Raw genomic sequence first — 15754 nt, forward strand, 5'->3', positions numbered from 1 at the left:
TCTGAGGTCATGCTACGTCATCAGCGACGGTTATACTTATGGCATGGAAGGCATTGAGAGAATCCTCTGTCAACAGCAGTCTGGCCTTCTTTGACTTTGCTGCAAAGAAGGAAGATGACTGGAACAGGGGTGTCGAACGCATTTTTTAAGAGGGCCGAAAATGAGACCTTGTTGAGCTGAGCCATGTCAGGTTAGGCCGGGCCATGTGCGTACCTATTTAAGATTAGCTGGCAGAGATATAACCTTTATAAAGGACACACTCAAAACACTATATATCAGGGGTGGCCAAACTGGCTTAACGTGAGAGCCACGCAGAACAAACGTCGGATGTCTGAGAGCCGCAAGACAAGAACGCCAAATGTCCGAGAGCCGCAAGGCAAAAACGTCAGATGCCTGAGAGCCTCGAGACATCAACGTCAGATGTTTGAGGGAGGGAGGGAAGGAACAGATGGGGAGGGAGGGAAAGGTGGAAAGAAAGCAACTTTAACTTTAAATGCCTTCTCCAAGCTGCCAGCCAACAGGGCAGTGGGGGCTTCAAGAGCCACACAATATACGTGAAAGAGTCACATGTGGCTCCCAAGTTTGGCCACCCCTGATCGATCGATCGATCCATCCACCCACCCATCCATCCACCCACCCCTCCCTCCACCCACCCCTCCCTCCACCCACCCATCCAATTCATGTTTCGGTTCCTCCGAGGAACAGGCTTCCTCCTCAGGAGGTGGTGGGCTCTCCTTCCTTGGCGGTTTTTAAACAGAGGCTAGATGGCCATCTGACAACAATGCGGATTCTATGAATTTAGGGGGAGGTGTTTGTGAGTTTCCTGCATTGTGCCGGGACCGGTACCAGGACGCGGCCTGTTTGCAATGGACCACGCAGCTTCCCCGCCCCTCCCGCCCCGCAGCCTCCCCACCTCTCCACCATTTTAAGGCCAGGGTAGGGGGTGGTGAAGCGCCTCCCAGGCCAACCTCCCCCCTGTCCATCAGCTGATCGGCTGGGAAAACCGCCACTACTGCCTTTGCCTCCTTCCCAGGGAGGGGGTCGGCCTGGGAGGAGCCTCACTGCCCCTTCCCTGGCCTTAAAATGGTGAAAACGGGGGGGGGGGGGGGTGAAAGAGGGAGGAGGAAACGGAGGGGGGGGAGGATAGAACCAAGCGGGCAGCTGTGTTCGTCTGAAGCAGCAGAACAAAGCAGGCGTCGAGCTGCACATTAAACAAGTGGCGAGGCTGCGCGAAGAATGTAGTACGTCCACAAAGCCGGTGCGCAAACATCTAAATGGCAGGACACGCCCTCCGGACTGCGGATGGTTTCGTTTATAAACTTCTCCAGCTCGCTTCCAATAACGGGTTTAACACTCAAGATAAACTTGAAAGGCAAAGGTGGTCCTAAGGTAGTCCCCTGTGCACGCACCAGTCGTTTCCGACTCCGGGGTGACATCGCATCATGGCGTTTTCACGACAAACCTTTTACGGGGTGGTTTGCCCTTGCCTTCCCCAGTCCTCTACGCTTCCCCCCCCCCCAGCAAGCTCATTTGACCGTCCTTCCGAGGTTGAGTCAACCTTGAGCCGGCTACCTGAACCCAGCTTCCGCCGGGATCGAACTCAGGTTGTGAGCAAAGAGCTTGGACTGCAGTACTGCAGCTTTACCACTCTGCACCACGGGGCTCTTTGGGTTTACATTTAAGGAAAACTTTACCAGAACCCAAATTAGCTTGCAGGAAATTTATAAAATTCTTGCCTTTTGGATGCGCTGCATTCACCTTGTGGGCGTACTGCATTCTTTGCTCTTCATACCTGGCATTGTTTGTGAAGGAATCATCGTTTCTACTTTCGAGCAATGTCGGAAGCCAGTTGCTAAACTCTGCATTGCTAGCCTCTCTGCCCTGTTGTTGGCCCTCCAGAAGAACTGGTTGGCCACTGTGTGAGGCAGGAGGCTGGACTAGATGGACCCTCACTGGTCTGATCCAGCAAGACTCTTCTGAGGTTCATCTCAGGTTCATCTCAGGCGAAAACTCTTCTGAGGTTCATCTCAGGCGAAGGCCTCGGCCTCTCTGCCCCGTTGTTGGCCCGCCAGATGAACTGGTTGGCCACTGTGTGATACAGGAGGCTGGACTAGATGGACTCTCACTGGTCTGATCCAGCAGGGCTCTTCTGGTGTTCTTATGAAGGCCTCAGCCTCTCTGCCCTGTTGGTGGCCATCCAGAGGAACTGGTTGGCCACTGTATGAAACAGGGTGCTGGACTAGATGGACCACTGATCTGATCCAGCAGGGCTCTTCTGATGTTCTTATGAAGGCCTCAGCCTCTCTGCCCTGTTGGTGGCCCTCCAGAGGAACTGGTTGGCCCCTGTGTGAGATAGGATGCTGGACTCGATGGACCACTGGTCTGACCCAGCAGGGCTCTTCTGAGGTTCTTATGAAGGCCTTGGCCTCTCTGCCCTGTTGTTGGCCCTCCAGAGGAACTGGTTGGCCACTGTGCGAGACAGGATGCTGGACTAGATGGACCACTGGTCTGACCCAGCAGGGCTCTTCTGAGGTTCTTATGAAGGCCTTGGCCTCTCTGCCCTGTTGTTGGCCCTCCAGAGGAACTGGCTGGCCACTGTGTGAGACAGGATGCTGGACTAGATGTGTATCTGAAGGCCCATCCCTTCCGCAGTTACAGTTCTCTCATTGCCGCCTTCTGCTTGCCCTCTGTATTTATGGCTGGCTGCTTAGCATCCACCAGAGCCCCGATACTTTCCAACGACGGCTCCTCGCCTTGCAGAGCAGACTCCTGATGAGAGAACCACGCCTCTTGAGGCCACTTTATTTGCTAGGGCTCTTAAAGAGGGTTTGAGCTGCCAGCATCTTCCTGGAGGTGTTAATTGGGTTTTATTGCATTATGTATGGTTTTAACCTGAGCCCGCAAGGGAAAAAGCGGAATACAGACAAATAAATCACCAGTGCTAGCTCCAGTCTTAACACCTGGTCAAAAATCCAGGTAATCATTCTGGTGGAAGTTACAGTTTGGGGCAACAGACACCTGTGAGGATACCTGCCCGGCCCTCGGAAACCACCTTCAGACCATTCCGGGCTCTCATCAAGTGCTTTTAGAGAATGGGCGAGGCTAGGCGGGACTTTTTCAAGGAGGACTTCTTATTGGCTGTGCAAATTAAAAGGAATCCCATTAAAACAGAGCTTCTGCCTGAAATATAGAACAGTTACCACTGAAATGGTATATAACCTCAATCCCTCGCATTTTGTCCCTGGCTCCCACGGCAGCCATTTTGTGACTGGCTCCACCTCCTGTGGTAGCCATTTTGCTATTGGCTCCACTGCCCGTCATCAGAATTCCAAAGGTACCCTGAAGAACAAATGATCGGGGATCTCTGAAGCAGAAAGTTACGCACCTGTTTCAGCGTCATTCAGCCAGTTTGGAGTGGAGAGCCAGTTTGGTGTAGTGGTTAAGTGTGCGGACTCTTATCTGGGAGAACCGGGTTGGATTCCCCACTCCTCGACTTGCAGCTGCTGGAATGGCCTTGGGTCAGCCAGAGCTCTCTTATCTGGGAGAACCGGGTTGGATTCCCCCCTCCTCCACTTGCACCTGCTGGAATGGCCTTGGGTCAGCCAGAGCTCTATTATCTGGGAGAACCGGGTTTGATTCCCCCCTCCTCTACTTGCACCTGCTGGAATGGCCTTGGGTCAGCCACAGCTCTCTTATCTGGGAGAACCGGGTTGGATTCCCCACTCCTCCACTTGCAGCTGATGGAATGGCCTTGGGTCAGCCAGAGCTCTCTTATCTGGGAGAACCGCGTTGGATTCCCCCCTCCTCCACTTGCAGCTGATGGAATGGCCTTGGGTCAGCCAGAGCTCTCTTATCTGGGAGAACCGCGTTGGATTCCCCCCTCCTCCACTTGCAGCTGATGGAATGGCCTTGGGTCAGCCAGAGCTCTCTTATCTGGGAGAACCGCGTTGGATTTCCCACTCCTCCATTTGCAGCTGATGGAATGGCCTTGGGTCAGCCACAGCTCTCTTATCTGGGAGAACCGGGTTTGATTCCCCACTCCTCCATTTGCACCTGCTAGCATGGCCTTGGGTCAGCCATAGCTCTGGCAGAGGTTGTCCTTGAAAGGGCAGCTGCTGTGAGAGCCCTCTCCAGCCCCACCCACCTCACAGGGTGTCTGTTGTGGGGGAGGAAGGTAAAGGAGATTGTGAGCTGCTCTGAGACTCTTCGGAGTGTTGGGCGGGATATAAATCCAATATCATCATCTTCTTCTAATCGGTGTGATCTGAAATTCTTCTAACTTTGGCAGGATTCTACTTTTGGCCCTCACTAATTAGCTGTAAGGCGCTTATTCCCTACTAGCCTGTCACTCTTCCCAATTATTTTCCAGTTATACCCATCACGGGAAAGCGGGCATTGATACCACCGCTTTCACTCAGATTTACGCAGCAAACACAAGAGAAAGCCATGTCAACAAATCAACCCGGAAAAGCAGAAAGCTCACGGCTTAAATTACTGCAAAGAACGAAATATATTTATACACGCATACAAAAACTCATTAACCACAATTCATCAGCAATGCCATACAAAAATACTCTGCAAATACAGTTGCACAATACACGCTGCCCCGAGATGAAACTGATACTTCAAAGTGCCACTCCACATCTTTGGGACATCAAAAAAGCATCACTTTAGCGACAATTCAAGTGTTTTGGACTCCACACGATGCTGTACAGAAAATACACGGCAGGACGCACATTTGGCAAGTGGAGAGGCCTTTTTAAGCGTCAATTTCATCTCGGGTCAGCGTGTATCGTGCAACCGCATTTGCTATCAGAGTATTTCTGTATAGAATTGCTGATGAATTGTTGTTAATGAGTTTTTGGACGTGTGTATGAATATCTTTCGTTCTTTGCCGTAACTGAAGCCAGGAGCTTTCTGCTTTTGCAGGTCGATTTCTCTCAGATTTGCAGCATGGCTTCAAAATTGCGAAAGCTGAAGTACGGCGCACGCAGAGTTGCATTTCACAACGAGTTTCGTCCAAAACAACTCGCCCAACGAATAGCAAAACAAAAACCTGGAGCGACGTTCTACTTCGATCTTGCTTTAACTTTGAAGACCAAATCCTCTGAAGACGGACTCCTGTTCTTGAATACATTTCCCCCAAATCCATGTTGTTAGATCCTGTGTATTCTTGACTGCACGACTGTGGAACTAAATAAATATTTTTAGTAAGGAAGTTAAGACTAAGAACTGACACTGCTCCAGTTTTTACCTGTAAACCGTTGTTCCCTTTAAAGTGAGTCAGTGTGAGCTAGCTCACAGTTTTTTTAGCCTCAGGCTCACACATTTTTGTCTTAGCTCAGGAAAAATGGCCCCAGAGCAAACTAATTTTATGCAGGCGCTCGCAATTTTAATACCAGTAGCTCATTCAGTAGAATTTTTGCTCACAAGCAGTGTTCCTTTCTCACAATACAAGAACTCGTGGGCATTCGATGAAATTGCTGAGCAGACAGGTTAAAACGGATAAAAGGAAGTACTTCTTCACCCAAAGGGTGATTAACATGTGGAATTCACTGCCACAGGAGGTGGTGGCGGCCACAAGCATAGCCACCTCAAGAGGGGGTTAGATAAAAATATGGAGCAGAGGTCCATCAGTGGCTATTAGCCACAGTGTGTGTGTGTGTATGTATTTGGCCACTGTGTGACACAGAATGTTGGACTGGATGGGCCATTGGCCTGATCTAACATGGCTTCTCTTATGTTCTTATGTTCCCTCTAAGCTGAGTTAGCGAGCGCTAACTCACAGATTGTTCATTTCATTTCATTCATTTCATTTGATTTATATCCCGCCCTACCCCACCGAGGCGGGCTCAGGGCGGCTCACAACATAATAATTCTAACAACAAGGTTTAAAAATTAAAATACAGTAATAATTTTCATAATTAAAAACAACCAGTATATCAATGTATCAGTCAATGTCAGTTGCTATCTTATTGTCTTCCTTCAGAATATTTCAATGCCGGTCAGTTATAAGCCAACCGGAAGGGGACTGTCTTACAGGCCCTGCGGAACTGTCCAAAGTCCCGCAGGGTCCTGACCTCTTCCAGTAACTGGTTCCACCAGCAAGAGGCTGAGATTGAGAAGGCCCTGTCCCTGGTTGACTTCAACCGGGCCTCCTTTGGCCCGGGGATTACAAGCAGATTTCAAGAGCCGGATCGCAGCACTCTCTGGGGAGCATATGGGAAGAGACGGTCCCTAAGGTAGGCAGGTCCTAGGCCATATAGGGCTTTAACCAGCACCTTGTACAGCACTCGGTAAATTACTGGCAGCCAGTGCAGCCTTCCGGCTCGCAGAGTTTTGTCTTAGCTCAGGAAGGACGACCCCAGAGCACACAAATCGATGCGGCAGCTCACAACTTTAATGCCGGCAGCTCACAAAGTAGAATTTCTGCTCACGAGACTCCGCAGCTCAGAGGGAACATTGCTGGAAGCATCTTCTAAACGATTTCTACAACTTGCTTATCAAACTGAACTAAAGGTTTAAGGGGGGGGGGGCAAACCAGGACGCCAATATGAAACTGACAAACTGACCTGGAGAGCACAGGACAGCCCCAATCTTATCAGCCCAATGGGGTTGACATAACTGGATGCCGCTTTCCGCCACCTTTCATCTTTAGTCCTGACCTGGATCCTATCTGATCAGATCTCAGCTGATCAGATCTCAGCAGCCAATGAAGGCCAGGGTTGCTATGCAGAGGCAGGCAACGGCAAACCACCTCTGAACATCTCTCGTGCTGAAAAAACATAAGGCAAGAGTGTCAAACAGGGGGCACAGGGGCCGAATCAGGCCCCTGGAGGGTTCCTGTCAGGTCCCCGAGCAACTGGCTGTCGTCTGCTTTCTTCTCCCTCTCTCTTGCTTCCTTCTGCATCACGGCTTGCTTTGCCAGGCTTGCTCAATCGCACAAAGCTCTGTCTTCTCCATTGGCTGAGGCTCTTCTGCCGGGGAGGAAGGCGGGTAGGGAAAAGCTTCCTTTGCCAGGCTCTCTCAATTACGTAGCAGAGCTACTAAGCCAAGCCTCTTCCTTCTATTGGCTGAGGCTCCCCCCACACACACCCCGGAAGCTAGAGCTTCCTTTGCCCAGTTCCCTGGGAGAGATATAAAGAAAGCACCTTTAAGACCAATGAGTGCTAATGTTTTAAGTTTATATATATTTGTGTTTGTCTGTGTCCTTCATAACCCTGGCATTACATTTTATGACAGAGATGGCCTGGCCCAACATAAAAGTTCGACACCCCTGCCATAAGGGGTCACCGTAAGTCAACTGTCCCTTGACCGAACTTTCTGCCAATATGAAACAGACACCTCAGTATCTTCCATATGCCTACCTCATGATCAAGGGTGGAATTCCAGCAGGAGCTCCTTTGCATATTAGGCCACTCCCCCTCGATGCAGCCAATCCTCCGAGAGCTTACAAAAAAAGAGCCTTGGAAGCTCCACGAGGATTGGCTATGTCGGCGGGGTGTGGCCTCATTTGCAAAGGAGCTCCCGCTAGAATTCCACCCCTGCTTACGATACCAGAAAAGTACAAATGTACAGGTAAAAACTCACACCATGCAGAAAGCAAAGCTCACAATAAATTCAGAGCTGCTAGCCCAGGAGTCAAAAAGATCACAAACTTCTGATCACAATCAGAACTGATTTTAAGGGGAAGAACCCCCCCAAATCAACGAAAACACCATTCCGGCGCTTAAGGAACCACGCCCTTCATTCGTGGGGTTTGCCTCTCCGGTTTAAGTCGCTCTGCGTTAGAGAGTGCCTCTCTGCAACGCACTGCCCTTGCAAAATCAACTTAAGCCCGGAAAGGGTTTCGCAAGAATCATGTGGAGAACACATGACATTGAAGACAGGCAACCCAACTCAGCAGGCAGTAAGCGACTGGTGGCGAAAAAAAAGCCAGATCCACTGTCGGAACAAGCCAGGCTTTTAAAAACCGCTTTACATCTCGATACGGCGGATGCCAAACCCAACAAAAATTGGGAGGAAAGCGCGCTTGCGTTTTGTGCCGTGGCAGCCACCGAAGATGTAACCGGACTTCGCCAAGGAGGCCTCCCACGGAGTCCGTCGCATCTCAGTTCAGAGGGGAAAGTGCCATTAACTTTTCATGACATGTCATGAAATCTCTCATTCCCCAGCTGTGACCGCTGCTGTCTGTAATCCAAACTCCCCGGAGACAGCGGCAAAGGTTTCCGGGGTTTCTGTTGGTTGTTTTCTTTGCAGTTTGGTGAAGTTTCTCAGCAATACTTTAGAGCACAAAAGCCACAGTGTTCCGTCTAAGCGGAGTGAGAGCTAGCTCACAGGGGTTTTTTGCAGTCTGGTTTTTTTGCCGTCTGGCGCAGAGTGTTAAAGCTGCAGTCCCGCAGTCCTAAGCTCTGCTCACCAGCTGAGTTCGATCCCAGCGGAAGCTGGTTCAGGTAGCCGGCTCAAGGTTGGCTCACCCTTCCATCCTTCCGAGGTCGGTCAAAGGAGTTCCCAGCTTGCTGGGGGGAAAGCGAAGATGACTGGGGAAGGCAATGGCAAACCACCCCGTAAAAAGTCTGTCATGAAAACATTGTGAAAACAGTGTCATCCCAGAGTTGGAAACGACTGGTGCTTGCACAGGGGACCTTTCCTTTTTCCTAAGTTTCTCAGCAATACTTTGGAGCACAAAAACCACAGTGTTCCGCTACGCTGAGTGAGTGTGAGCTAGCTCACAGGTTTTTTAGCCTCCTGCTCACCCATTTTCTTGTCTTAGCTCAGGAAGGTCCCAGAGCTGCAATGGCCAAACTGTGGCTTTAACACACATTGTGTGACTCTCAAAGCTCCCACCACCCCATCAGCTGGCTTGAAGAAGGCATTTCACTGGTGCAGTGGTGAAGTGCGCGGGCTCTTATCTGGGAGAACCAGGTTTGATTCCCCACTCCTCCACTTACAGCTGCTGGAATGGCCTGGGGTCAGCCGTAGCTCTCGCAGGAGTTGTCATTGAAAGGGCAGCTTCTGTCAGATCTCTCTCAGCCCCACCCACCACACAGGGTGTCTGTTGTGGAGAGAGAAGATATAGGAGACTGTATGTCGCTCTGATTCAGAGAGAGAGGTGGGGTATAAATCTGCAATTCTTCTTCCTCCTCCTCTCTTTAAATCACTTCTCTGAGCCAAGCCAGCTGGCAGCTTGGAGAATGCAGTTAAAAGTTGCTTTCTTTCCACCTCCACCACCCTCCCCTCCTTCTGTTTGCCTGCCTTCCTGTCTTGCGGCTCTCAAACCTCTGACATCTATCCTACGGGGCTCTTACATTAAGCAAGTCTGGCCACCCTTGTTGGTCCACAGCAACGTTCCTTCTAAGCCGCAGAGTCTTGTGAACAAAAATTCTACTTTGTGAGCTGCTGGCATGAAAGTTGGGAGCTAACACAGAACTGTTTGAGCAAACTAATTCATGATTTTGGGTTCTTCCCCTTAAAATCAGTTCTGATTGTGATTAAAGGAGGGCGACGAAGATGGTGAGAGGTCTGGAGACCAAGTCCTATGAGGAAAGGTTGAAGGAGCTGGGCATGTTTAGCCTGGAGAGGAGGCGGCAGAGAGGTGATAGGATCACCATCTTCAAGTCCTTGAAGGGCTGTCATCTAGAGGAGGCTGTGGAATTGTTTTCTGTGGCCCCAGAAGGTAGGACCAGAACCAAGGGGTTGAAATTAAATCAAAAGAGTTTCCGACTCAACATGAGGAACAACTTCTTGACCGTTGGAGCGATTTTTCAACGGAACAGGCTTCCTTGGGAGGTGGTGGGCTCTCCTTCCTTGGAGGTTTTTAATCAGAGGCTAGATGGCCATCTGACAGCGATGAAGATCCTGTGAATTTAGGGGGAAGTGTTTGTGAGTTTCCTGCATTGTGAAGGGGGTTGGACTAGATGACCCTGGAGGTCCCTTCCAACTCTATGATTCGATGCAGCAGTGAAACTGCTCACTCACAACTTTAATGCCGGTAGCTTACAAAGTAGAACTTTTGCTCACAAGACTCCGCAGCTTAGAGGGAGCATTACACACCAGCGGTGCGGTGATGTAGCGAAAGAGGTCAAGAGTACAAGCTTTCACCTCAAACTTCCGGTTCAAATCTCAGGTTAGCTAAGAATTCATGGGGGTGGGGGCAGAGGGGAAAGGCGAGAGGCCTTTTCTCTCAGACTTCTACCCCCTTCCACAAATACAGGCCTGAACTGGATTTGTGGATTGATTGCAGCCCCCTTTCCCCCAATGTTTGCTTGAGGGGAAGGGTGTAAGTCCCGAACACCCACTGCTTACACAGTCCTCCTTCCCGCCAAAAAACAGAGACGGGAGAAGGCTTACCCCTGTTTGCATTCGCTTGCCTCTCCCTCCTGCCCCTGGATTTAGAGGGATACGACCAACTGTGCTGCAAAACCCTACTTAGACTCCATTAGAGTAAATTGCTGGGCTGGGAAACGGGTTGTGTCCTTATGTTACCAGCCTCCAGGAAGGGCACAGAGAGAGGAGAAAAAGACAGTGGGGAAAGAAAAGGAGGAAGGAGATGAGATCCAGAGAAAGGAAGTAACCGAGAAAGTACTGAAGAAGAATTGCAGATTTATATCCCGCCCCTCCTCTGAATCAGAGACTCAGAGCGGCTTACAATCTCCTATATCTTCTCCCCCCCCCAACAGACACCCTGTGAGGTGGGTGGAGCTGAGAGGGCTCTCCAGCAGCTGCCCTTTCAAGGACAACCTCTGCAAGAGCTATGGCTAACCCAAGGCCATTCCAGCAGCTGCAAGAGTGGGGAATCAAACCCGGTTCTCCCGGATCAGAGTCCGCACACTTAACCACTACACAAACCGGCTTCAGAGAGACCTGGGAGTAAAAGAACAGCCAAACTTAAGAGAGCTACGGTGCTGAAGAAACAGAAAAAGCTGTGAAATACAGCCCAGAAAGCGGGGGCTCAGAAAACCTGTAGTAAACATCGGCTAAGGCAGGGGTGGCCAAACCTGCGTAATGTAAGAGCCACACAGAATATATGTCAGGTGTTTGAGAGCCACAAGACACGGTTAGATGGCTTGAAAGCCACAAGACGGGAAGGAGGGAGGCAAATAGATTTGGATGGGGGAGAGACAGGTGGAAAGAAAGCAACTTTAACTTTGAACACATTCTCCAAGCCAGCCAACGGGGGGGGGGGGCTTCGACAGCCACACAATGTGTGTGAAAGAGCCACGTGTGGCTCCCAAGCCAAAATTCGGCCACCCCTGGGCTATGGGATAGGGAGAGAAATAAGATTACCGAACGATGGGAATAACAAGAAAGCACTTTCGGAAGGTCGAGACTCTTGTTATCAAAATGTAAAGAGTCCTCACAGCAACTCGCGTTGCGCCTTCTGATTGCAGGTTTATGGAGAATACATGGATAGGCTGACAAAAAGCATGAATCACCCGCACCCGCAAATTTAACAGCTAATCTTAATATCTGTAATATCCTAAATTAGGTTCCGTTCCTTCCACCCACACAAGCAAATTGTTTACTTAAGCTGCCGAACAGTCAGGAAGTTCTTCCAGGGCTACGTTTTCAGAAATTCAAAAGCACACAAAGGGTTCCAGCAAAACTCCAGCTCCCGAAAGGGGGAAACCGCGCCCCCCCCTCCAGTGTACAAAAGGACTCCACCTGCATAAAAGGACTCTACCTCATTCTTCTGCCAAGGAAGTCAAGAAAAACTCACGCAGTTCCTTCCGGTGTATCTTCACAACAGACCCTGGACTAAGGTTATCTAGCAAACGTCGCGGCGAAGAGAGGATCTGAACCCAGGTCTCCCTAGATCCTACTCCACACAGAAGGGCAAGAAAAAGGTATCGGCCGAAGAAAAATGCAGACAAATGGCAGTATAGACAGCGAAATCACATATACACTATGGGCTGCAGAAAGGGTTCAGGCTGGCACTGGCTTTGCCACTATTCCACTACATTTTAGTCTCACAACAGTCCTGAGAGGTAGGTTAATCTGAGCTCAAGGTCACCAACTGAGCCCCATAACAAGAGCCAGTGTGGTGTAGTGGTTAAGAGAGTGGAAAGAGCATCCAGGAGACCCAGGTTCAAATCCTCACTCATGCTACGAAGAAGAATTGCAGATTTATACCTCGCCCTTCTCTCTGAATCAGAGACCCAGAGTGGCTTACAATCTCCTATATTTTCTCCCCGCACAACAGACATCCTGTGAGGTGGGTGGGGCTGAGAGAGCTCTGACAGAAGCTGCCCTTTCAAGGACAACCTCTGCCAGAGCTATGGCTGACCCAAGGCCAATGCAGCAGGTGCAGGTGGAGGAGTGGGGAACCAAACCCGGTTCTCCCAAGTAAGAGTCCACGCATTTAACCACTACACCAAACTGGCTCTCCAATGAAAAGGTTGCTGGGTGACCTTAGTGCAGTCCCACACTCTCCACCTAGCCTACCTCACAGGGTTGTTTTGAGAAGAAAAATGGAGGAGAGATGAATGACATCGGCTACTTTGGGTCTCAGCTAGGGAAAAAGAAATGAAGCAAAATAAATGGATCCACCCAGTCCAGCATCCCATCTCACACGGCGCCCAACCACTTCCTCTGGAGGTCCAACAACCAGGCAAAGAGAGGATCTGAACCCATGTCTTTGCTCTAAGAGAAGAGAAGCTATTGACCAAGACATGGGACCACAGGGCGGAGGCCTCTGAAATCCACAATTGGGCAAAGAGAAGATTCGAACCCATGTCTCCATGCTAAGCAAAGGGAAGGAAATGACCAAAACCTGGGGCCACAGGACTACTGGAGATCCAACAACAGGCCACAGAGAGGATCTGAACCCATGCCTCCACTCTATGTAAAGGAAGCAAGAAAAGCAAATGACCAAGACCTGAGCCACAGAACGAGGACAGAGCCCTCGGGAGGTCCAAAACAGGGCAACGAGAAGATTCAAACTCAGGTCTTGGTGCAGGGAAACCAGAAAAGCAAACGAGCAAGACAAGGTGGGGAGCACCCAAACTCAAGCAACACAGAAGAGAGAGAAGGAAGTACATCATTTAAATATTATTTAGAAAAAGATGCAATCATATTAATGCCACACCACACTGGCCTGGCAACAACCCTGTGAGGGAAAGAGAGGGAGGCTCCTTCTGAATCCCTCCAGCAAAGCCAGGATTCGAACCCAGACCCTGACCTAACCACTGCACCGCGCTGCCTCCGACCACCACCGGCTATGCTGGCTTCTAGGGCGGGGACTCGAACCCAGACCCTGGCCTAACCACTGCACCGCGCTGCTTCCAACCACCACCAGCTATGCTGGCTTCTAGAGCAGGGACTCGAACCCAGACCCTGGCCTAACCATTGCACCGCGCTACCCCCGACCACCACCGGCTATGCTGGCTTCTAGGGCAGGGACTCGAACCCAGACCCTGGCCTAACCACTGCACCGTGCTGCCCCCAACCACCACCGGCTATGCTGGCTTCTAGGGCGGGGACTCTAACTCAGACCCTGGCCTAAACATTGCACCGTGCTTCCTCCGACCACCACCAGCTATGCTGGCTTCTAGGGCGGGGACTCAAACGCGACCACCACCACCTATGCTGGCTTCTAGGGGGGGACTCGAACCCAGACCCTGGCCTAAACACTGCACCGCACTGCCTCCGACCACCACCAGCTATGCTGGCTTCTAGGGCGGGGACTCGAACTCAGACCCTGGCCTAAACACTGCACCGCGATGCCCCCGACCACCACCGGCTATGCTGGCTTTTAGGGCGGGGACTCGAACTAAGACCCTGGCCTAAACATTGCACCGTGCTGCCTCCGACCACCACCAGCTATGCTGGCTTCTAGGGGGGGACTCGAACCCAGACCCTGGCCTAAACACTGCACCGCACTGTCTCTGACCACCACCAGCTATGCTGGCTTCTAGGGCAGGGACTCGAACCCAGACCCTGGCCTAAACACTGCACCGTGCTGCCTCCGACCACCACCAGCTATGCTGGCTTCCAGGGCGGGAACTCGAACTCAGACCCTGTCCTAAACACTGCACCGTGCTGCCTCCGACCACCACCAACTATGCTGGCTTCTAGGGCGGGGACTCGAACCCAGACCCTGGCCTAAACACTGCACCGTGCTGCCTCCGACCACCACCAGCTATGCTGGCTTCCAGGGCGGGAACTCGAACCCAGACCCTGGCCTAAACACTGCACCGTGCTGCCTCCGACCACCACCAGCTATGCTGGCTTCTAGGGCGGGGACTCGAACCCAGACCCTGGCCTAAACACTGCACCGTGCTGCCTCCGACCACCACCAGCTATGCTGGCTTCCAGGGCGGGAACTCGAACCCAGACCCTGGCCTAAACACTGCACCGCGCTGCCTCCGACCACCACCAGCTATGCTGGCTTCTAGGGCGGGGACTCGAACCCAGACCCTGGCCTAAACACTGCACCGTGCTGCCTCCGACCACCACCAGCTATGCTGGCTTCCAGGGCGGGAACTCGAACTCAGACCCTGTCCTAAACACTGCACCGTGCTGCCTCCGACCACCACCAGCTATGCTGGCTTCCAGGGCGGGAACTCGAACTCAGACCCTGTCCTAAACACTGCACCGTGCTGCCTCCGACCACCACCAGCTATGCTGGCTTCTAGGGCGGGGACTCGAACCCAGACCCTGGCCTAAAGAATGCACCGTGCTGCCTCCGACCACCACTTGCTATTCTGGATCCTAGGGCTGGGATTCGAACCCAGACCCCGACCCAACCACTGTGCCGTCCTGCCTCCGACCACTACCGGCTATCCCAGCTCCTAGTGCGGGGATTCGAACCCCGACCCGACCAATGCACTGGACTGCCTCCGACCACCACTGTCTCCAAGGGCGGGGTTTCGAACCCAGGCCCCGACCCGACCAATGCACCGGACCGCCTCCGACCAGCACCGGCTCCTAGGGCGGGGATTCGAACCCAGACCCCCTTCCTCGATCCGGGCTCCCCAGACTCACTATTCGGGATTCATGCTGGACATGTCAGCGGGGGCCCCGCGGCGGCCTGCGGAGAAGGGCGAGCTCGCTCGGCGGAGCAGGCGGCGGCCAGACCCTCCCTCGAAGCCGGCGGCGGCGGCCTCCGCTCTGGCGACTCGGACCCAAAATGGCGGCCGCCCCCGAACCAGGAAACAGAGCTGCCTCGGGCAGGGGGCGGGGCCTTACGTGAGGGCCGGGAGGCGGAGGGAGCCCCGCGCGGGGTGCTATGGGAAAGCGAGTGCCTCGCAGCGGGCCTGCAAAACAGCGAGGGCCGCGAGGGACTCCGTTTCCCGGCAGCGCCCGCGCCCGAGCGGTCCTGCGCTTGCGCGGTGGCGGCGCTTTCTTTCCGGCTTCCTGGTGGATGCCGCTTGGATAGGCAGGTCGGGGATTGGCTGACGCGGTCGGCCTGCCGGGCGACGTCAGCAGGGAGACGTGGCAGCTCAGGCGAGCCGTTGACCTCACCGGGCAGGTTGGAGAGGGGCGGAGCCGAGAAGGGAGGAAGGCGGGGCTGCCGGCTGTGTGGGCGGGGCGGCGAGGACGAAAGCGGAGCGTTACCTGGAGATTGATTTGGCCGGGTTGCCAACCTCCAGGTGGGGCCTGGAGATTTCCTGGAATGACAAGGGGTCTCCACACAACAAAGATATATATATTTAGGGAGGAGGGTTAGCCACAGTGTGTGTGTATATATAAATGTATATATACACTGTGGCTAACTCTCCTCCCTAAATCCAGCCCTCCACACATTCCACCT

At 52.5% G+C, this 15754-nt stretch overlaps 1 protein-coding gene across 1 annotated transcript in view; it reads right to left on the reverse strand.

Moving 5' to 3' along the window:
• Positions 1-15126, reverse strand: part of RAB1A (RAB1A, member RAS oncogene family) — a 37692-nt gene extending 22566 nt beyond the window's left edge. The window contains exon 1 of the mRNA XM_060230767.1: positions 14986-15126. Within this exon, the coding sequence (XP_060086750.1) occupies positions 14986-15008 (23 nt within the window). The 5' untranslated portion in view covers positions 15009-15126. The remainder of the gene's footprint in view (positions 1-14985) is intronic.
• Positions 15127-15754: the final 628 nt, after the last annotated feature.

Source organism: Heteronotia binoei, chromosome 1 (assembly GCF_032191835.1).
Source record: "Heteronotia binoei isolate CCM8104 ecotype False Entrance Well chromosome 1, APGP_CSIRO_Hbin_v1, whole genome shotgun sequence".
NCBI lineage: Eukaryota > Metazoa > Chordata > Lepidosauria > Squamata > Gekkonidae > Heteronotia > Heteronotia binoei.